We start from the raw sequence: 23,330 nt of genomic DNA, 5'->3' as shown, positions 1-23,330 counted from the left end.
CATTGTACCACCTATCAACTCTTCTCATACCATTACATTGTACCACCTATCAACTCTTTTCATGCCATTCCATTGTACAGCCTATGCCCTTCCCATGCCATTACAGTCTCCCGGGGTAACGCGTCACCTGGTCTCTCCCCCCTCCCCTCCAGCTCTGGGAGACGGCCAAGGTGCACACCACCTCGGCCGTGCGCCTGAAGAGGGACTCGGACGTCCTGTTCGGGGACGGTGACATCTCCGTGGCGGCCGCCGACAACCGCAACAGACTGCAGGTGCGGCGGACATCTGTGTATGACAGACGGATGCCGCGGCGGCAGGCAGATGGTTGTGTGTGTGTGTGCGTGTGCGTCTGCGTGTGTGTCAGAGAAAAAGACACTGCAGACAGATGTGCGAGTTCAATATGAAGCCGTTACTGTTTTTAAGTTGTAAAGCAGCTTCCGTTTGATGTTTGTGAGACTAGGAGATGTCATGTATTGTTAACTTGTGTAGAAAAAGTGTGGTGACAGGGTTGTGTGTGTGTGTGTGTGTGTCAGGTGCGGAATGGCCAAACAGGAGTGGTGCTGTTTCAGTCGGAGGAGCACGAGTCTCGTATTCGCTGCACCTGCTTATGCAGTCAGTCCTCTGCTGTGGCACTGGGACGAGAGGACGGCAATGTCCAGGTAGGACCGCTCACACACACACACACACACACACACACACACACACACACACTGACCTCTACAGACCATCACATTCTGACATGGGGCGATGATGAGGTTAGTTCTTAAAAAAGGTGTGTCTGTGTGGCCGCCCATGTAAAAAGTACTAATAAATCCCTCTCTGCTGGAGGAGGAGTGCACCGGGTCCAGTAATGAGCGCTGACATTTGTGCCGACGCCTCCTTTATCTGACCTGTCTGCCGCCTGCCTGCCTGCCTGCCGGCCTGCTCCTCTCTCTGAAGGGTGCCTTCGTCTCGTTCTCTTCCATTGCTCTATTTCCGCTCAGTCTTTCGTTAGTTTTTTTTTCTGTTCAGTCTATTTCCATTCCTTTCACTTCCATTTCGTACCACAGTTTTCCCTTCTCCTCAGTTCCCTCTCTTGTCTCACTTACTTTACTTATTCCCCCCCCCCCGCACGGTCTCCTTTTTCCACTGTTCTAGTCCCCCTAGTGTTGTGTGTTTGTGTTTTGCTTTGACTGTGATTGATGCGATTGATCTTTGCTGATGTGGTTTGGTAGAGCTTGTCTGGTATGTGTGGTGTATGTAGGCATACAGTATATATCTGCTGGAGGATGTACATTTCCTTAATCGATTGTCTTTAAAGTTTTAAAACATTCTTAATTTACCATTCAAACCGAACAAAAAACATATTTCCCCCGAGGCCATAAAGGCTTCAAAATTCGTTTTTGTTGATGCTGAACACTTTTTGTCGATGATGAGCTAATGATTAGTTTAAACGGACAGACAGAGAACTGAATGAATCTTCACAAGCCTGAGCAAAACCCAGACAGACCGTGTCAGCCCTAATTTAATTAACGGTACCCCACCGGCCTGGACACGACAGAGAGCTCGTAGATTACTTCAGTTGACCCCCTCCCCCCTCTGACTTGACCTCCTGTATGAGAGACGAAGAGACGGATGTGGATGACAGGATGATGGAAGGAGCAAAACGAGGAGAGCTGACAAGATCATCGAGTCCAGGAGCGAGGCCGTAACGTTCACTGCTCCATAATAGAGGCCACTGCTGTGTAAATGCATGTGTGTGTGTGTGCGGACAGGCAGATCTTAAATCAGCCGGTGCCCACTGAACCATTCCTTGGGTTATCACACCTTTTAAGCTCTGCACTGTAAATGTAACTCTGGAATTGTGGCTAGCTAAGAACATGTTTTCTTTTGTATCATACTAACACACGTAATTGCCAGTTCAGAATAGGCCTGAATGCACCTTACAACAGAGCGAACCTGCGTAGTTTTGGACTGTAGGACTATGTTTTTTGTCATCAACAAGCCCAATCTATGCTATTAATGCAGTTGCTATCTACATTGATAAGGGTTTGTTTTGCCAACACTGCTGCACTGTCGTTCTGCTTGCCACCAGTAGGAGGAGCCCCTGACTTTGTTCTCTGGTTGCACTGCAGCATCAGTCTCTTTCACCAATCAGGCGCACTCTGCAATTAGGAGGAAGGGGAGGAAACAGTTTGAGAAAATACAGTGCAGTCACACACAATGTCCTCTTTGTCATTGACTCAAACTGATGTATGCTTTGCATGCTAACCCTTTACTCCACAGTAATTGCTCATTTGAAAGGCTTTGTTCTCTGGAAGTGAGAAACGACTTGCTGTTTTTAAGGGGGGTGGTTAGGGGAAAGTACCGCAGACAGAGCTGAGAGTGTGTGTGTGTGTGTGTGTGCGCGTGCGTGCGTGCGTGCAGGCAGGGATGACGGCAAGGCAGGTACTGAGGACCATTGGCTGGAGGACTCTACAGCTGTTTACCCCTCACAGGGGATTGGTGCTGGCGCTAGGGTTAGAGACAGGCAGGATTCAGGTATGGAAGGGCGTGTGTGTGTGTGTATCCATGTTTTATGACCCCTGAGTAAATGGGGGGATGTGAACTTCAGCATGTGCGTAAGAAAGTGTGTGTATGTTCATTCCCTCCGTAAGGAAGATCATGGTTTGGGTCAGTGTGATAAACTGATCAGACACAACATAAAAATTAAAAATAAACATAACAAAAGGAACGCTGATCTACGACCAGCTCCAAAGGCTTTGCCCTCTCATCCAATCCCCTTTCAGATCCAATTAGCGTAAATTGGATGAAATGTTTACTGCTGTGCATCACAACCCCAGAATTTACACAGGTATTTATTCTAATTATATAAAAAAAAAAAGAACAAAATACTTGTCTTTTCCGGCAAATTGTCATAAGCATTTTACCCATCAACTCAATAAGCATTTTACCCATCAACGTCATTCCAAAGACCTCAGACGCGCTAATATATTATCGCCCAACCCTTTTGAAAGCCGCATTTGAACCACATACAAACGTCGCTGTTTTGTGCGAGTGCCCCGAGGCTAGCCTTCTCAGACATTTGAAGCTCCTCTCTGGGTTTAAAAAATGTGAATAGGAGGTGAATCCAAGATGTGAGGAGAGGCACTGAAACCATAGACAACTGTAGATATTTTTGGGCTTGAGATGCAAAAGCAACCTTTATTTACTTGTCATATTGATATTATTATGTCAGGTTTTGCCCCTACTTTCTTACTTTCTTCCTCTAATTACAGGTTTCCTTGTTTCGGAGGTATTCATCTATTATAGAGGTATTAATAAGATCAGTAGCATATTCATTTATCAGTAATAGTCGCATGGCATTTCTAAACTACCAACTGCATCTGTTCTGCTATACAATCAACCCGCACAATATACCAGTAACCCAATTTACTATGGATATATGATCGATATTTCCATTTAATTGAGTTGAGTTGGAGATATTTACCCAACGTTGTCTCAAGGACCTTTTCAGGACCCCAATAAGTGTTCTGCTCGCTAATGGAAAGTCAGTTTAAAACCACCGCTGAAGTTTGGCTACAATTCCGAGGACTTCATAGGTTCTTGAAGAAGCCCTCCTTCTCCCTCATGAGAATAAAGTGGCGTTTCATGAAACATCAGAGAAGTCTGTCTCTCTGGCTCTGACAGTAATGTCTGGCAAACGCTCAGACAAAGCCGTCGGACCCCATCAACCGGCGGACTGGCTGACAGGACTGAGCTCTAAGCCCTCACTCTTCAATTTTTTTTTTGTGCTGCAATTTTTCTTATCGCTGTCCACACAGCTGCACCACTTCTCTCTGTAATCTCTATCAACATCTCAGGTCTCAAATATTTTTCGACATCACATTCGTTCCCCCAAAGCAGGCCAGTCACCTACTTATACTTTGTGGTTGACACATATAAAACATCCTCTTACAACACACACACACACAGCTGTCTTCAAGTTTATTTTTTGGCTGAAATAGCAAGCTCTCCTCGTCTTGGAACCGAGAGAGCGGAAATGTGACCAGCCCTAGTCGGGGGCACTGGGACCATGCGTTTCAGATTCAAAGTTCTATCTACTCTGCACGGCACTGCTGTCTCTCTCTTTCTCCATCTTTCTTTTAGGACTCTCTCCCTCGTTCTTGCCCCCGTTCTTTTGAGCACTACACAAAACGTGTCATTTCCAGAATTTGACCCCCTCCTTTTCCCTCTCTCCTCCCCCAGGTGCTGGAGCTTCCGTCGGGCGCCCTCTTGGCCAGTCTGCCGGGCCACACCAAGACCGTGCTGCACTGCCAGTTCTCCCGAGACGGAAACACGCTCATCTCCTCCTCCGAGGACGGCACCATACGGGTACAGGCCTCGTTCTCGCTCTGTCTCTTCCCTCCTTTCTGCCGTCGCTCGCTCAATCGACATGCCCGTGTGTTGGCTTTTGGGCCACATCCATTACAGCGCGGTCCCTCCGTTTTCACGCTGGCACCCACATGTAGGCTAAGCCAGGGTTAATCGTTCCTCTTGTTATGCCTCCTACATGTCGACATTCTTGCCGATTAGGAACCTAAATTCACTTGGCTGACATTCTTTTTTTTTTTTTTTTTTTTATATATCCCGCCAATGGCCATTACTGTTCCAATTGGACCCTGTCATGGGGTTTGGGGGAAGGTGTGTTCTCTTGTGTGTTCTGTGTTGTCTAATGTTGTTGTCATTTGCTGTTGTTCTGTGTTTGTGTATGTGTTTCTGACCCCAGCTGCACGCTAATTTCCTTTGACGGTTAAATCAAGTGGAATGTTGAAGTTGATTTCAATGTTGTACCTCTCCTCTCCTAACATTGAGTAAAACTCATATGCCGAGTCATTTGTCGACATGCTGGCGCCGACTCCAGCCCGTCTGCCCTGCCTGCTACATTCTCTCCTGCATTGTTATTGCTATACTGCCTGGTTTCAGAATCCCTTCCTCCTTCCCCCCACCTTTTTATTTTCTGTCCCTTCCTCCCTCTCCCTCTTCTCTCAGCCTCTTTATGTCTCCTCACCGCTGGTTGTCTTCTCATCTCGACTTCCTCCTTTCCAAGCAGTGGCTTTTACAGTGTGTGCTTGTGTGTGCGTGTGTGTGTGTGTGCGTGTGTGCGTGTGCGCGTGCGCACAATGTTTTCAGACCGTTCCGCTCTGTCACCTCCCCCAGTCCTCCATCGTTCCACCCAGCTGCACGTCTCCCTCTCCTCTCATCTTTTCCTCCTCTCCTCCTCCTCCTCCTCCTCCTCCTCGTGTCCTCTCTTCATCTGTCCTTCCCCGACAGCCTCTCCCCTGCTACACCTCACTGCATATCAGAACGCACAGCCTCATCCAGCATGCGCACTAGTACTGCCTACTTCATTACTATTCATGGCCAGTGTACTGTTTATTCATGAGGTATTCACTGTTTGACACATGCTGGCCAGTGACAGGGAAGACCGTATTTGGAGGAGAAAAGCGCTGAGCAAAGTTGAACGCGAAGCGCTGTATTGGCATAACTGCTAGGTTGTGATATATGCTAGCCTTTAAAACCCGGGGAAGGAGCAGGGATTGCTGTTGTTATTGAGGGAAGAAATGTATATTCACTAACCTCATTATACAGTGAAAAAATGGTTGTGTTATGTTGTTTAACAGTTCCTTCAAGTCCCTGTTTAGACATAAACGTCACATCACACACATATTAACAATTTTGCCAAACAAACATAAGAGCCATGTATGCAACATCACTTTTTTTAAACTTTTGTTTATGTGATTCTACTTCACCCGCAAGTGTGGTATAGAGTCTGAACTGCTTTTGCCCCTGCAGGTGTGGCTGTGGAAGACGGGCGAGTGTAAGGTACTGCAGGGCCACAAGGAGCAGGTGAGGCACTTTGCCCTCCTCCCCACACCGCTCTCTGCAACACACGTCCTGTCCTGGTCCTACGACGGTACTGTGAAGGTAATACACACACACACACACACACACACAGTCACTGCACACACACACACGAGAGAGAAGTCAGGATGGTATGGTGTGTGTGTGTGTGTGAGAGAGAAAGATGAGATGCATTCGGTGGTGATTTTTTGAGTGTAAAACAATGTGACAGGATTCCAAGCAGCACCACGCAAACACACTCCCTTTCTGTCTCACCCTCTCTGTCTTTCTCCCTCTCTCTCTCCCCCTCTCTCTCCCTCCCCCTCTCTCTCTCCCTCCCTCTCTCTCTCTCTCTCTCTCTGTCTCTGTCTGTGTCTGTCTTTCTCTCCCCCTCTCTCCTTCCCCTCCCTCCCTCTTCTCTCTCTCTCCTTTTCTCTCCCCTCTCTCGCTCAGGTGTGGGACATTGAAACAGGCGAGAAGGTGCGTGACATTGTGTGCCACGGGGGCGCCGTCCTGGCCTCCGACGTGTCCCAAGACGGACGCCTTTTTGTCACGACCTCCGCCGACAAGACCGCCAAGGTAACGCAGACAACGGCCACGGGGGTCCCATCACCTTCCCCTTTGGCCCTATCTCCGTTACCTCTCTAGTGGGCGGGGGGGGAGGTCGTAGCTCAACCGAGTAGGAACACCAACGCATGTGGTCAGGCTGGTGGAAGCGCCCACACGCCCACCTCTCCGCAGCGGTCGTTGAGCCTGACCACAGCCTGCGGAGGGTTTCCACCTACCTGTCTGAGGACGGCGGGGTTGCTGGGCTGGTGCCGCTGCTGCCTCCTTCCCACTGTGGTCTCGACTTTGGTCGACTTTTCCCGACTCTGTGGGTACGGGCTGCGTGCCTCTCCCCGCGGCTGCTGCTTCGAGTTGGAGCCAGGTCGGACATTCGCGCCGACCGTAGGAACTGTAGACCCAACCAGGGTGCCATTTCTTTGAGTATTATCTGCGCATGGCAGGGTGGGCTGCCAGTCATTTTGGAGCCTGCTGTATAGCAACACTTCAATAAATGATTCCTTAGAAATGTTTAAATCTGCCATACAGGATGTGTGTGTGTGCCAGTGATGTGAATGTAGAACAGGAGAAATCTCCCCAAATACCAAGAATGAAAAGGGATTTAACCACTGACTGCTGATCTACAGCCACGGTCACCCCTGGTTTCACACAGGAATATTCAGTTGGTCACTAAAGCTAAATTGGATTTGAATTGTGTTAGCAAAGACTGTGTCCATTAGACGTGTGTGTGTGTGTGTGTGTGTGTGTGTGTGTGTGTGCGTGTGCATTTAAACACGTGTAGTAAATGAGCAGCTAGCATCCTCATTAGACCCAGATTTTCTTTGTTTACCAGACCGGTATGCTTTGATTTGAGCTTGGGGCTTGGACACCCTGGTAATGATGTCCTTTGGCCATGGTTTACAGTCTACATACTCTCTCTTTCTTTCCTCTCTCTCTCTCTCTCTCTCTCTCTGTCTCTCTCTGTCTCTCTCTGTCTCTCTCTGTCTCTCTCTGTCTCTCTGTCTTCCTCTATCTTGATCAAAAACACACAATTTCTGGCCAGCAGTGAAACAAAGACCGAACCGCAATCTGAGCATCTTTGTCCAGTATAATGGACCACATTTATTTGGTCTGTTTGTCCTCTCTTTCTCCTTCGCTTCCCCCCCCGTCTCTCGTCCGCCCTCCCTCGCAAACTTCAGATGAATGTGAGACATTGTGTCCGCTCCAGACTTAGTCAATCGTCTGCCAAATGACATTTCCTATTATTCTCAATGTTATTTTCTTCCAATCAGGCGGAAGAGAGGAGGAAGAAAGGAGAAGTGCAGGGAGATACAGAATGAGAGAGAGAAATAAACTGAATGCTATTTAGTCATGATGTTCAACTGAATCCAAGTGGATATAATCCCCCACCGAGGGAGAAAGAAAACGAACATGGCATGTCTTGTCCAACAAATAATTATCTGAAGGATAAACGACGTGTTCTTCCAACCCTTCTAATGTTGTGTCTTTAATGACAGCGTTGATCTTCTAACACCTCACACCCCCTCCTCCCCCCCCAGGTGTGGAGCTGTGCATCGTGGGATTGCATGCACCTGCTGACTGGCCACCAGGACTGCGTCCGCAGCTGCCGGTTCTCCTGGGACTGCCGGCGCCTCGCCACGGGAGACGATGACGGAGAGATACGGGTGGGTACGGAGAGGGGGGACTGGGACGGGGAGGAGGAAGAGACTGGAGGAAGGAGGGGTGCAAGTGTCAAGGGAGGCAAATGGCAAAAGAGGGGGGGGCAGTGCCGAGAGAGAGAACGAGGGAGGGGGAAGGGGAACTCAAATAAAAGGGTGAGAAAAATAAAAGTTTGCGAGAAGTTTGGATGAAAGGAAGAAGTAATGACAGCAGAGGGAGGGGTGGAGCACTTGGAACAGGTGTGCAGGATCATGGGGTGGGGGGGGGGGAGGGGTGAGGGAAAGGAGGAGGAGGAGTGTGATAGTGGGAGGTGGGAGAAGAGGAAGTTTGAGTCAGTGCAGCAGATTGCATCCCCTAGGCTCTGGCATCTACACAGTTCCATTACATCAAGAGAATGTGGGAAGGAGAGAGAAAGAAATTAGGGGATTTTTTTTTTAAAGCGGTAAATGCTGTAAAATAACCTGACAAGCAAAGACAAGACTGATAAAAAAAAATGACGGAAAGAAAACCGGATAATAGGTGAGAGAAAGAGATCCTAGTGGGTCCCCTGTTCACTCTGTACGTCAGTGAACCTTGCTTGTGGGTGGTAAAATATACTCATGGTTGTATAGGGAGTCACAGAGCCTCTCATTAAATTGCCTGATCCAGGAGACCCATTGGTCCCATGGTCTAACTACAGAATAACATTCCCATTATAAGCCATACATGGTATTGACGCGCTTTTTCTGAATTTTAGAGTATAAAGTATACTTTTAAGTGTTCCTTTCATTACAATGTCAGCTGAATGGTTGCCATGTACTGAAATGTTAGCCTTACAACACAGGCTTTGAGCTAGAACAATGACGCATCAATCTAACATAAAAAAAATAAACAAAAACCCCCCCAGCTAAATGCAAAGACGTTCGTGTTGACCTATGCTTCATAATTAGACAGAAGGCTCTTGTCAAGTTAGTCATTCAATGTAATAGTGGCCTCCAGTAGTGAGTGGATGGGCCTATGACTGTCAAGGATGGCCTGATGTTAGCCCCCTGGTGGTCCCCTGGCTGAACTACTGCATTATTCAGAAAGGGTTGTCATTACCAGATCAAATAACATGAACCTGAATTTAAAAAAGAATCCCTCTTGTTTCTATAGCAACACACATGAGTCACTGGCAATGAATTACGCAAGCCGTACGGTAAATATAGCATGTTTTAAATGGATCTGTAAAGCCTACAGTAGCATAAAGGTTGTAAGCTTAAAGTGGCACTAAACATATGAAATCTCACAGTTTATGGTGGGTTGCTGATTTATCATTTATAATCAATTTTTAAAAATCCCCTCTTCAAATGTTTCCAAATCACTAAGTAGTCAAAGACTGACATGGTCACAAATGACTCAAAGCTCATAAACAAACCTGCTCTAGGTAAATATTTCGATCTGTGGATCGAACTTACAAACACCTGTGGTAAAATATGGTCATCTGCCATATTACCAGAATGAAGGAATCAATGAAGAAAAGTGTATACAGGCTGCTGTACATGTGTTGAAGTCACTTAAACCAGAACAATACATCAATAATATCAAGCCGTATCCTCACACTGGTTTTAACCAATACACCAAATTGAGGCACCGAATATGACTGGATTTCCGGTTTAGATGAATTCTCCTCAGCGGAAAGCGCTTTGGCCTCACCTATGTGTTGGTCGCGTGTTTCCTTTGTGTGGTTTGACCGTTGCTCGTGTCACCCCACAGCTCTGGAACGTGACCAACGGCTCCTTGCTGAAGATCTGCTCCGCCGTCCACAAGGACGCCATGGACTCTCTCCACGGAGGCTGGGTGACCGACCTGCACTTCTCCCCCGACGACGCCGTGCTGGTGTCCACAGGGGGCTACGTCAAGGTAAAGACGACGGCCAAGTCGACACGCATGCTTGTTGACATGCACCTACCGCCCGCCACCAACATGACGGGAGAAACTCACGCATAAACTCACAAATATGAACTCTGGTTTGCTTAATTATATCCATAAACCAGTTCAGTGTGTGTGCGTGTGTGTGTGTGTGTGTGTGTGAGCATGTTTATGATATGCAATAATAAGACCATTGTGGGACGTGATTGGATTGCAGAGTGTGCGTGTGTGTGCATGCTAGCTGCTCTCCTCTCTGATTACCTCTGGTTTTACCAGAGGCAGGGTCACCGAGGGGTCGGGCTGAGCCTGCGTCTGATTGGCTGCTTAACCACGGATGATGATGTAATCCACAAGGGAACAGGGTTTTCTGATCGATGATGCTTTATATCTCGGATTGTTCCCATTAGTGTGTGTGTGTGTATGTGTGCGCGCGTGCCCGTGCGTGTGCCCGTGCGTGTGCGCGTGTGCGTGCTCTGGAGAGTGTGGAGATTGTACTGTACTGTGCGAGGCAACAATAAAATTGACTTCCCAAAATGACTACATTTTGGTTGACGTCAGACACCCGGCAACATTATATAATATCTCATTAACAGAGAACCTTAACACATCATGGCTATAGTGAGGTCCTTTAATGCGCTGTGCTGCCCCAATTAGCAAACTCAATGGACACTAATATAGCACTTATCAACAATTTCTAGTATTACCTCGTAATGACCTGTCCTTATTCAGTGACAGATTACATTCCATACATCATTCCATCACCCCATTCTTCCGCCCTTCCCCTCCTCCCCCATTCCTCCTTTTCCCCGAGGCGTCCGGATCTGATAGACGTGTAGTTCTGAGAGGAGCGGTGATTGATTATTATGCCTAATGCGTCGAAAGGGCGAATCCCCTTTAATGAGCCTTGATTGATGAATTGTCCTGTCCCAAGAAATGAGGGGCTAGTCTGTCAATCACTGTAATTGTCCTGACAGTGTTTATTCTAAGTAAATGACAGGTAATTTGGTCAGGAAGACGGAGGGAGGGAGAAGATTACATTCTGCCTGCTCGCAGGTGGGTCATATTTAGTGAAAGTGGGTGACTGCCTTCCTGCGACGAGTTAAAAGAATGCTGTCCGGAAACATTGCTACTAATGTGATGGTAGCAAACGTACTCAGATGACCGTCTCTGAAGCTGGCCTCTTTTACCTGGAAGCTCCACCATGAGCTCTCAGAGACTCGTCAGCGGTTCAACGAGGAGCGGGAATCACGTTGAGAAGCGAGCTGGGGTCCCGCTGCCCTAACCACATAAGCGGTTCTGCAGAATCCACCATCTAAGGGGGTCTGTGTGTTTTTTTTCCCCCCAAAAAGCCTAACTTGGGGCTCTCTAGTAGCTCACTGGGTAGGGCCCGTACCTAAGGCCGACATGCAGCGGCCCGAGTTTGATTTGAGCTCAGGCCATTTCTGCATGTCTTCCCCGCTCTCTCTCTCCCATTCATTTCTTGTCCATCTCTAACTGTCTCTGTCCAACAAAGCAATAAAAGACTCAAAAGATATCAGAACAAGTAACTCCTCACTCATTGGGCTTCAGCAAACAAGACAGGGATGGTTTTTCACGGCCAAAAGTGGAACATTCTTGGCTGGCTGAGTCGATGAAGAGGACCAAGTGAAATAACGCGTGCATTTGACATGCTGGAAATGAAATCGAAGCCTGAAACCCCCTCAAACAAACAAGCCTGAAAGACAGCTGCAGTCAAGAAAGAACATCACTGTTGAAGATGCAAAGGGGAAAGAATACATAAAATTACGAAGCATTGCGTTACTAAGTAATCCATAATGACTTGGTATAAAATACAACGCCACTCGATTACTTTTTTGCGCCCTGAACTTAGGAAACCATCTGGGAGATTTAAGATGAAATCCTGAAATAAAGGTGACAGAACTTATTGTCACTGTATCTTTTCCAACGGGCATTGTATTCATCATATCCTCTCTGGTGTTGGAGGACAAAATCCTAATCATATATTTAAGGATTTGGGGAGCTGCAGCTGTGAGTGTGAGAGATAGTAGACATGGGGGACGTGTGTGGAGCGAGCCACAGCAAGACAGACACAGACATCCTCACGTTTGCTGAGTGAACAAGATGTGATGTAATAAACAGACTGGTGCAGTGTGCGAGGATCACCACACTCTGATATCTGTCGGTACTTATTTGTGTCAGCATTCCCAAAGTCGGCTTTTTATCTCAACACTCGAAGTGCGATATCTCCCTTGCTGCCATCTCTTTCTTTCTCTTTGCTTGTCTCTCTGTACTATTCACCGCCTCTTTTCATCGTTTTTTTAGATTTTTTTGCTTGGTCCTGTCAATCTCTCTAATCCTCGTCTCCTCAACATCCCCAGGCAGACCTTCTCCTCTCTTTCTATTGGCTACCTTCAACCTGGTGTCACACCACCTCCATAATGCGCCAAACGCTCCCTCTCTTTTTGTCTCCCTCTCCCTGCTCTCCCTTATCTGAGTAGCCCACCACAGTCCACCTGGGTATGCTCATATGGCCAGTGTCAGTCTTTAATTGTAACAGCCTGCCCTGCTGTGTAGGGCGAGTGACCCTACAGCCTGCTGGGGGGAGAGGGAGATACTGTGTGTCTATCTGGTGTGTGCATGTGTGGTTGGGTTTGACGATTTGTAGATTTGTTATTTCCCATCTACAATGGTGAGGATGTGGAAAACGAGTAATTAGTCGGCAAGATACTGTCAAATCCAGTTGTAAAATGAGATCAAAACATAGCCCTGGTGTCTCCAATTGGGATATTTGAATGCTTCATGTACAAATGATAGAGCAGAGATAGTAGACAATTGTATCTTACCCCCCTAATGTTGTCATCTTGACAATATCATGTCAACACCCTAAATACTGGGATTCAGCATCCACTCAGTATTGATTTTGGGACAATTAGTGATTTTGTTTTACAGTTCAAATATATATATTTTTTATACACAGAATATATATATTTATTTTTTTACAGTTAATTTCGGTATACTGAGCTGATAATGTGTTATTGAGTACAGACATGTCGTGTTGCATTGTATCACCCTTTTCAACAGAGGGGCTTTAACCAAGGGAGTTGACGAGAGAGGAAACATGTTTGCGGCACACAGCACCTCTTTTGTTTGGTTATTCTTTTGCCACTTTGTGTGCGTGTACGTGCGTCTTGTCGGCTAATGATAAAGTGGTGTGGGTCACCTCTCTGAGTGAGGTTGTAATATCCCACCCTGACCCCCATCAGTCCTGCTCCCCGCCAGGTGATTCCTCACACACTTCTCGGTCTCACACCTGTGACAGAGCTCCGAGGTGGAGCAATACATGACACACACACACACCATCGCCTCGTTCTCCTACACACAGACTTTACAGTTTACACTCACAGTATCGCATGACACACAATGCATCCAGTACATACTGTTCAAACCCAGTGAGCACCACACCCGCAATGCATACACACACGCGTGCACACACACGTGCAAATAAGTGTCGGATGCCGGAGAGACAGTCCTGTCGTGAAGCCATGAACCAAATAGAGTTGGGAGGTGTGAAAAAGCTCATCCTTTCACACACATTACAGACACACACACACAAACACACACCAGGTGGCCCAGAATAATTTACACCTAGTCCTCATACCTAGCTTTAATATCCTCCCTCTGGTCCCTTACCCACCTCCACAGTCTCCCAGTCTTTCCCTCTCCATTCACGGGGAGACAGTTGTAGAATCAGGGGTGGGTCCAACCGTTTTTACTTTTTTTGGCTCCCATTTAATGCCGGTAAAGTGGGAAGCAAAAACGCGATTGGTACATCATTATGCATCATTTTTGCATACTGGATTGTAATCGCTAGATTTCCCAGTCCATGGGGGCCCATTTTCTTTCGAGTTCCCAATGAGTGAATGGGGTGAAGCACTATCATTATTTTACCTTAATGAATGTCCCTCTCACAGTCTCTCATTATTCTTGCTGTCAATCAAAGCTAGCACTGATGTCATTTCTTCCAGGGGGTTATATATATATATATTATATTCCTATTGTTTTGGTGAAGCCCTGATTGGCTGTTATTGAAGCTGGGTGATGTAAGACACGACACACATACACACACTCAAGACAGACAGACACGGACCGTAGGCTACTCTCAAACACACACTCCACTCTTTCACTGCAGCTCATAGTATGTAGGCGAGATGCATGGACACACAAACACAGGCAGAAGGCTGTCGTGGATGGATTGGAGGTTTAGATGAAGGCTTTTCTCCGTCCCTGCTGTTGGCAGACTTCACACATATCAACCCGCCGCTGTGTTTCTGCACCATGGTTGACGGAGTTCAGGGTGACACACACCCTTATCTCACCTCCGCACACTCACGCCACCGTTGTTCTCCTCCTCCTCTCCCATGAGACACACACACACAGTCTTTGACATTTTGTATGAGATGCTGAACCGCAATCGATCCTCGTAATTTGCATTTTTTTTTTTATAGCCCAGCCGAACTCTGCTATCTCTTGTCCCATCCCATACACCCACATACGCACCTTTTACCTTTTTCCACTCAACATAAAGTCAGCCAAATGTGTTTGCGTTGGGGGTAACTTGGGTAACGAAGGCCTGGCTGTCTGAGGGGATTTGTGTGACTTTTAGATTTCAGTCAAGTGAAGATCATAGTAGCCTGCTGGCTTTCCCTCACTTCGCTCTGTCTATCATCTGCCCTTCCCCCGCTGTCGCAGTATCTCTCCTTCATCCCCCCCTCCTAGGCTGTGGCCATTAACTGTGCTAACGAGACCCAGGTGGCGAGTGAGGTATGACATCTCTTCATCATTTCCTCAAAAAGAGTAGAAAGCAAAAGGTGGAGTCATGGAGGAGTCAAGGTTACTGCAACCTTTCCCTCGACAGAAAAACAGGCAGAAGGAGAGATAATGGGTGGAAAACTAGGGATTACTTGATAAAAGGCGCAAACGCTAATGAATGAGGGGAACGTTAGTGTTTGATTGGTTCCACCACAAAGCTAAATAAGAGATAAGTGCTTGTTTTCTCAGTGACTCATTACCTAGGGCACCTAAGGCACTCAGTCATGGCCTCGTTACTAGCAAACTAGTTTGTTAGACATACTGTGTATCTTGATACAAAAATCATCCACTAAGTGCAAAAACCCTTTTACTTTCACTATTGCCAAATCGACTGGTGCTTGTAATTCATTTCTGTGGGTGTATACAGTCATTATTCTAATATTCTTAGTGGCTGCTAGAAAATAAGATGTACCTGAAACAGATCGGTCTTCTTATCGCATGAAAGCAAGCAGACTGAACTGGCAACTTTGTCAGTTTTGCTCACTGTTTAGGTTTGATTTGATCAGGTCTTCCTCAGCGGATGTGAAACCCTGCCGAGATGTTCCGGAGCAGAACCACACCCCGCAGAGAGCAAAGAGAACTACCCTGCTAAAAATACCTGCACCCCCTACCTGTCAAGTCAGGGTCTGTGACGTGTGTCTGTGAGGAGTTTGGATGTGTGGGCATGTGTTTGTGTTTGATCTGTGAGCGGTGTTTAGGTTTCTGTGTAGAAAAAATAGGAAAAGGAAAGGCTGTTCGAGAATGACGTTCTATCCGCTTGCTCATGCTAGTTTGTAAATGTCTACTGTATTTCTGGATCCCTGTGTGCTCTCTGCAACTTGAAGGTCGACTTGTAATCTCCAGATGCATTTTTATTCCTCCCTTTTGCCAGCATTCAGAATTTCTTGATAGGAACCAATCGGAGCACTCAGCCTTGAGTTTGGCTTTGTGCGTCTGTCTATTTCCATGCTTACACCGGAAACACAACTATGTTGTGAAATATTCATCCCCATCCCTCATTGCCAAGGCTTGTTGCTCCTTTCATTTCAACTGGGGTTAATTGTCTCGTCTGTGAGAGAAGGGAAAGTTCTAGAACTCTTTTGGGAGTGGGGGGTTGTATGAGAATATGAGCACAGAAGAGAGAGATTTACATGAGATGCACACAATGTAGAATATGCATCCACACCAAACACAAACAATGGCAAGTATCAGTCTTTCCATAAGGGAAAAGAGAGGGACATGGGGATGGGGAGTGTGAAAGAGAGGGTGGAACATAAATAGTGGTATTTGCAGCATGGAAGAGAAGACAAAATAAGTATAACAGAGATAAAGGAGCAGGATGAGGGGGAAAAAGAGGGAAAGAGGAGAAAGAAAATGGTGGGAAAGAGGAGGGACACTCGTAAATTGTCTCTGCATCAATATTTCAGTCAGCAGAGCCTTGGATGAATTATTTAGGCATTGTGTCAGACAGAGTGTTTCCCCTCAGCTCGGCTGTGGGTTAAGATATACATAAACACACACGCACACACACACTCTCTCACACACGCTGTGAAACATGCATTAACACATCTATAACCATGACTTGTGCATGTGTCATAATGGAGACGCACACAGACGCGCATGCACAAGGCCACGCGCAAATACTAGCTACTCAATACTATGCTGGCCTATCTACTTTCTTTTCTATCTTCCCTCTCTCTTTCGGTCCGTGGTGTGCATACACGTTGGTGAGAGGTTTGATAAAAGAAAGGCAGCTGTTTGCGTCTTTCCTGGATTCTGGTTGAGCTTTTTATCTATAGGGAGGGTGAATTGTAGCCTGGTCCTAACCAGACCCTCGTACATTTCATTTGCACAGAGGGTCTGGGATCGCTCCATTGACAAGCGTTCACTTCCTTGAAGGTGGGTCCTGTGTTGAAGTTTAAAACTATTGGATCTGTCCAGAGCCACTCTGATCCGCCATAACCAATCGCAAGCGTTTGCCTTAGCCAACTCCTTCACCACTACTGTAACGGAGCTAGCTGTCGTAGCTGGAAAATCAAACTTTTCCCAAACCCCGTGAGGAGGAGGGCCACAACATCATGGCCACCAACAAAACTCAGCAAGGAATGTTCTTGCTCCGGCTTTAACTTACGGATATTCGGCAGCGTTGCCACAACCGCAGAATAGCTTCGCTCGCATCTTTCTCCGCCGCCATAACTGAAACTACTCAAACTAGTCGACGACATTAACGTCATCGTTCTCAGCCACTCCCTCTGTTCGCTGATTGGACATACACAAAATGTGTTTCTGAAAACCGACTTCAAAGTCAAACTCCCAGACCTAGTACAGAAGCAAAATCCAAATTGAGCGGAAGTACGTAGGAGGGCAGAGCCAGGCTAGGTGAATTGCCCTACTCATGCACTTTCTCCCTCTCTCTTAAAAACACAAACTTTTGGATTAAACTGTTTAGGGATGTCTTTTAGATCAACAATGTTGAATTTCTCCAATACTTGAAGAGGCAGACCTTTAGTACAGTACTGGCAGTACTATAATATGGACCAAATTAAGGTTATACTGATGCATGCGTACACACAAACAATGCGCTTGAACAAGCTCTTTGGCTTTCACAGTAACACGACATGTAGACTCATGACACCATTTCAGGTTCTACTGCAAAACCTTAGAGCCTTAGAAACAAGCTGGGGCCGATGTTAGCCATTAGATAGCCCCATAAATTGGTTTATGAAAAGAATGTTCAGGCTGAATCCCAATACTCTGTCTTACCCCTACCCCTAGCCTTTAGTTTACCTCTAGCCCTTATGTCTTGAAACTTGACTAGCTACAGGAGCTAATGAACACAGTAGGCCTGTGTAGTCTCTTGCTATATTACAATTCTTTTCAAATTTGCTAGGACCTATTTTTCAATACTTAGGTCATATTCTCAAAACTCTTGAGTTGAGATGTGTCATTCTTGTTTTGTAAAGACATTTTCCAAAAGATAACATTGTGTAATGCTACTTGTTGCAAAAGAGGGAAAGGAGGGTGGAGGGCTACCATAGCTCACACATATTGGTCGGCAAACCAAACAAAGAGACAGACTCAGACAGAAGGACACAGACAAAGAGGCAGACAGACAGACAGACAGACAGACAGACAGACAGACAGACAGACAGACAGACAGATCACACTCAGCAGCCTTGAAGGAGAGCTAGATAGCCAGCCAGGAACACTGCTAGACAGACAGGTGGCAAGCCAGGTGAACAGTCAGACGGTTTCAATCCCTTTTTCTATAGATGCTGACCCAGTTTACTTACTTTTAGTGATGTTGTTCGTGAACGATTCGTTCATTTTGAACGAATCCTTACAAGGACTCGGGAGTAACGAGTGCTTTAAAACAAAGAGTGATTCGTTCTTTTTCTCATGGCCGCGCATCGGGACTGTTGCATAGGCTCGTCCAAGTAAACAGAAACAATTCGTTCATTTCCCGACTTGGTCTTTCTACGAGTCTTTGTATCATTTTTCACGTGACCTGCATTGAATTTTTTAGTAGAGGAAAGAGTTTCGTGGCGAAAAGTCATCAAGTCATCATACTGACTGGTTTTCTTATTTTCACTTTACATTTACACTTACAGTTTAGTGCAGTGTAATTGTTTGCCCTGATAATTAAATGGTAGTGTGATAATAAATGACCAAATCATACAAACTGTCATGATACATTATTGTAATGCAGGAATTTATTTTAAAATTGTATCTGCTGGTGCACATGTCATGTTCTAACCTACATGAGAATATTATACGTCTTTGCAGTGGACGGATAGCCCCCCCCCCCCCCCCCCCCCCCCCCCGTTGGAATAAACGAATGACTCTAAAAAAGATTTGTTCATTTTACTTAAAGAGTGATATCCTTTATACTTTTTCACTTTGCTACTCTTTCACCAAATTATTATTTTCCCATTATACATTTCCTCACTTTTCACAAAGGATGGAGATCCATCCTGGTATCTTTTCTACTTGCTCTTTTTCCTGGGCCTTCTCTGTCTTTTCTGGGAAGATTCCGGTGTTTGGGGTATGTGAGCATCCACGCTTGTGGATTGTTCTCATCATTAGAGTTAATTTTAGATAAGTTGGCAGGAGGGGGAGCAAGCTGTGCTGGTTCTGCTAAATGCTTTCAAACTTGGAAAAACAAACTCAACACTTTCCTATGCAATATACACACACACACACACACACACACACACACACACACACACACACTAATGTTTCTCTGTCTGCATCTCTTGCAAGCTAATAAATCAAGCACTCCTACAGTAACAGTGTTCATACCAGCACATCAGCCATCTGCTTTACAGTGGATACGGACACACACACACACACAGGACAATTTCTCCTGCTGCAGTGTTCCTCTGGGAGTCATCAACCCTAGGCAGGACCATGCATCTTTTCTGCATGTGTCGGTACATGTAGACAAGGGCACCCCACTGTACACTGCAGAGCCATGAGCTTTGTCTGAAATGCTATTTCTTCCTTACATATACACACAGACATTCACTTTCCACAAACACACTGTGCGTATACATATGGGCTTTTAATTAAACAACTTTGGACTTTGGTCATAGCTGCTTTACAACAGCAGGGGTCAGCCGTATTTTGGTACCTTTTGAGGCAATCATTTACAGTATGGGTGTCAAAAACTGTGAGGTCTTCAAAACAGCAAACAAAACTAGATAAGCTAAGTAATGTACAGTATACCAAAACAGGCTATACCTTTAATATGCTAAATGGAAAATGACAAAAGTATGTCAAGTATCTTGAACAAACTAAATACAGAGCGTTGCTGACGTGTGTGTGTCCAGACCAGAAACAACTTTAAACTCCTCTCTCCATTTAACATTCATCCATACCTCAAACCACCACACATTGGTTTCTTCCCTTTTGATCTCATTCCCTCGTTCCACAGCTCCCCTGGACTTCATGGCACACTAATCCTCTTTACAGGGGGTTGGAGTTGTGGCATGTGTGTCTGTTATTTGTCTCCCTCCATCACTTTTCAATCCATGTTTTTTAGTGTCTTCGATACCCAAGGTGTCCTTTTCTCCTCTCTGACAACTGCTTTTTCTTTTTCCCCTCTTTCAGTCTCCTCTCTTCTCGTCGTCCACTGTGTGTTGCTCATGTTGTCGGCATGTTTTGACTTTGCCAGTGTCCAGTGTACAAAAGGATTTAGCCTATTCGAGAGTGGGAGACACAAACGTGCATTTGAATGATAAGGAGTGTATGTGTGTGTTTAGTGAGCAGGAGGGATCCCCAAGTGTAACTGAGATTCCACCCTGAAGCTGCCAGGCCTAATTACACTTTACTGATTTTACACTCCCTCTCTTAATTCTGCTTAATTCTGCTCTGTAGTATGTTTGTGTCTGTGTGTGTGTGTGTGTGTGTGGGGGGGGGGGGGGTATTTGTATTGACAATAGATCTTAGATCTATTGACAGGTTTACAAACAATGCCCAAACCCCTATGGATGTCTTGTGTATCCAGAACCCATTGCATAGCAGAAGAAAGACAGAGATCACCTGCTATGGAGACTTGGCTGCAATGGTAGACCCATTGATTTGATATTTTGACTGGAAGTTACTGTAATACGTTTTATCCTTACAGATAACCCTCTCGTCCTCGGTAGTTGACTGCTGGTATACCTCAGTCTGTGCCACCTCCTGCACACACAGGAAGATACACCTTTGCTAACACTCACACATACACATGGCCAGGCTATAAATGATTGACTTAATGCGCCTTTGATGATCCACCCGTGGTGAAGGAGCTTCAGTGGAAATGGCAGCATTAAACCCAGATTAAACCGAATCAGTTAGCGAAGCAGCCTACGGTGTGTGTGTGTGCTTGTGTGTGTGTGTGTGTGTGTACGCGTGTGGATTGACGATGTAAGTGATGTGGTGCTGTTGTCAGTTTGACTGTAGAACTGTCAAATATATTTGATGGTCATTCTCATCCCATTGAGTTTACTGCCAAACAGTAGCTGTGTCAAAGTGTCTGTAACCTGCATGTAGAGAAATCAAAGTATAGTCACTATTGGTCACTAGGTCTGAAATATGGGCCTGCTTCTTAAAGATTAGCGGTGGGGGTAAAGGTTTGACACAAGGGCCTTGTGAGAGGGGCACTTTGTGAAATTTGTTTGCGTGTGTAAGTGTGTGTGTGGACTGAACTGCACAACTGGTTCACTTTCCAAACACCTATTTGTTTACAGCACAAGAGAGGTTCTTTATCAGTCATTATCTCTCTCTCTCTTTCTCTCTCTCTCTCTCAGTGGTGGGATGTGGAGAAGGGGGAGGCCCTACAGACCTTCTACCCCACAGGAGCCAATCTGAAGAGGATCCATGTGTCACCTGACTTCTCTACCTTTGTAACCATTGACAACATCGGAATCCTCTACATTCTGAAAAAGGTGGAGTGAGGAAGCAAAATGGCTTCCTTTGAACTTTCCTCTTTCTGTAGCAATATAAATCATTTTAATCAACAGTGATTGGCCACAACCACCATTTTGCCTTTACGGGGCCTCTATTGGTTGAATGAAAAGGGGAGAAGACATGGGCTGGTGCTGTTGCCCTTATTGGAACTTGCTATTCAAAATCCTTTCATATACTCAGGAGGAAACATCCAGGTGGGTGTTTTTTTCAATATGGAGGGAAACAGCTTTAGTTAGCATCAATCCAGACAATAACAATCCAGGACAGATAAGTAACTGTATTTCCCAGTAAATGTCAGGTCTGTGTTGGATGCCTGAATTGAACAGATAAGAATGGGTGTTTCCTCAATCAGAAGCACTTCCTGTGAAAAAGCCCTTGATCCAAATGCTACACGCCTTACAAAGAGTTACAATAGTCATGTTATTAGGATCCTAATGAGACACTGCTCATAGTATATATGCTGGCACTACTGAAATGCATTTGATTCTTACTGCACTGGGGTTAATGTTATTGCATGTGATTTTCAACAATATTTCAATCAAAACTTGTCTGTTATTTTGTCAGTGAGCTCATAAGGATTTCTTATGTTATCATTTATTTACTGTGAGTAAATGTGAATTTGAATCATTTCTGTACTTCTGAGTACCCAATGCTTCACTTTGCTGTGTAAATCGAGTCTCGATTCATATATTGTGGATTTTGTACAATTTCTGTCATTTTTGTAATCTTAAAGAGAACAATCTTTAGCCTGTGGTGGTCTGTACATAACATTTAGACTTTGGTGGCCTTAATGTGAATGTGGCAGGGAAATTGGGTGCATATCTACAACGCTAGGGGTACAAAGGGCAGGGAGGACTACAAAGGGTGCAAATATTTAGACCAGTTGGTGCAAGGTACTTCTGACTCACATCAGGGAAACCTCCAATATTTTATTAATATGGTGGCAGTAACTCGTAAAAATATAAAAATGACACTATTAATTTGTGCAATATTTTACAAAACCTTTGAATAAGGCCTCTTTTGAGATAATTACTGAAACAATACAAATATTCTGTTATTTCTGAGGGCCAAATTAGTTTAATATACCAATCCTCACAATTGAGCCAACTACCTTTTGGGGTTATTCCACTCTTTTAATATATGTTTACATGTTTTATGGGGGGGGGGGGAGTAACACCTGCTGAACTAGCACTTTTTCTAATTCTAATACATTAAAAACACACACATCCTCTCATCCGTCATCTGCCCTCCTTTAGGTAATGACTAATTACCTAATTACTAATAACTATTCATTATGAATGACTGAAAGTTTTTTTGTTCCGTTACATATAGCTTCATCACCTGCTTTGGATAATGCAATGTCCTTTTGGGATGAATCTGTGATGTCAGAAGGAGTTCTTTCCTAGTGATGATTTTCGTTCATGTCAATAGAGTATCAAACCATCAATCAAATAAGGGAGTTCTCTGTCAATCAAAATGTTAAATTGCAGGAGTTTGTCCAGGGTGTGAATATTGTGTAATGGTTTGGTGCTTTGTGCATGGTGTGTGTAATTTCTAAAAATTTAATAAAATCATTTAATGATGGAATGTCTGTTTTCTTCCAAATACTTACTGTGTATCATACAGAAATGGTAATGGACAATCAGTACCAGCTTCCACAATGTATTGAAGATGACTAAACCTTGATTTTAGGTTTGTGTTTTTGTGGGTGTGTGGTTTTAAAACCTCTGTGGTGGCGGTTTTAGCTGGCGGCTCCTCTGAGAACGCTGGCCGCTGAACGGATGTCAGTCACGCTCCATCTGCTCCTGACACATCTGGCCGGCATCCCGCTGATGGGAGAGGACAGCCCGGTGTCACACTGCCAGTCCTAATCTCTCCAGCTCCCTCCTTCCCTCAGCTCCAAAAGTCACAGACTTCGAGTTAGTTCACAGCCCTAATCGATATAGAATTGAATTCAACAGTCAACTGAAACTCACTGGGTGGGAATGTGGTTGGTTGGGATGGTGTGGTCACTTTGTCATTATGTTAAAAGGGGACTGGGTTTTGGGGGTATT

General features: G+C 45.4%; 1 protein-coding gene across 3 annotated transcripts in view; it reads left to right on the top strand.

Moving 5' to 3' along the window:
• Positions 1–22,863, top strand: part of apaf1 (apoptotic peptidase activating factor 1) — a 36,980-nt gene extending 14,117 nt beyond the window's left edge. For 2 of the 3 annotated variants that reach the window (XM_084701110.1, XM_084701109.1), the window contains exons 20-28: positions 153–272; positions 534–659; positions 2,407–2,520; positions 4,228–4,353; positions 5,815–5,946; positions 6,316–6,441; positions 7,965–8,090; positions 9,820–9,966; positions 21,117–22,863. In XM_084701110.1, coding sequence (XP_084557236.1) covers positions 153–272; positions 534–659; positions 2,407–2,520; positions 4,228–4,353; positions 5,815–5,946; positions 6,316–6,441; positions 7,965–8,090; positions 9,820–9,966; positions 21,117–21,263 — 1,164 coding nt within the window. In that variant the 3' untranslated portion in view covers positions 21,264–22,863. The remainder of the gene's footprint in view (positions 1–152; positions 273–533; positions 660–2,406; positions 2,521–4,227; positions 4,354–5,814; positions 5,947–6,315; positions 6,442–7,964; positions 8,091–9,819; positions 9,967–21,116) is intronic. The other variant, XM_084701111.1, reaches the window with a different exon arrangement.
• The last annotated feature ends 467 nt before the right edge of the window (positions 22,864–23,330 follow it).

This window comes from Hypomesus nipponensis, chromosome 7, assembly GCF_054491055.1.
Source record: "Hypomesus nipponensis isolate SF chromosome 7, ASM5449105v1, whole genome shotgun sequence".
Lineage (NCBI taxonomy): Eukaryota > Metazoa > Chordata > Actinopteri > Osmeriformes > Osmeridae > Hypomesus > Hypomesus nipponensis.
This window is presented reverse-complemented; position numbering and strand designations above follow the sequence as displayed.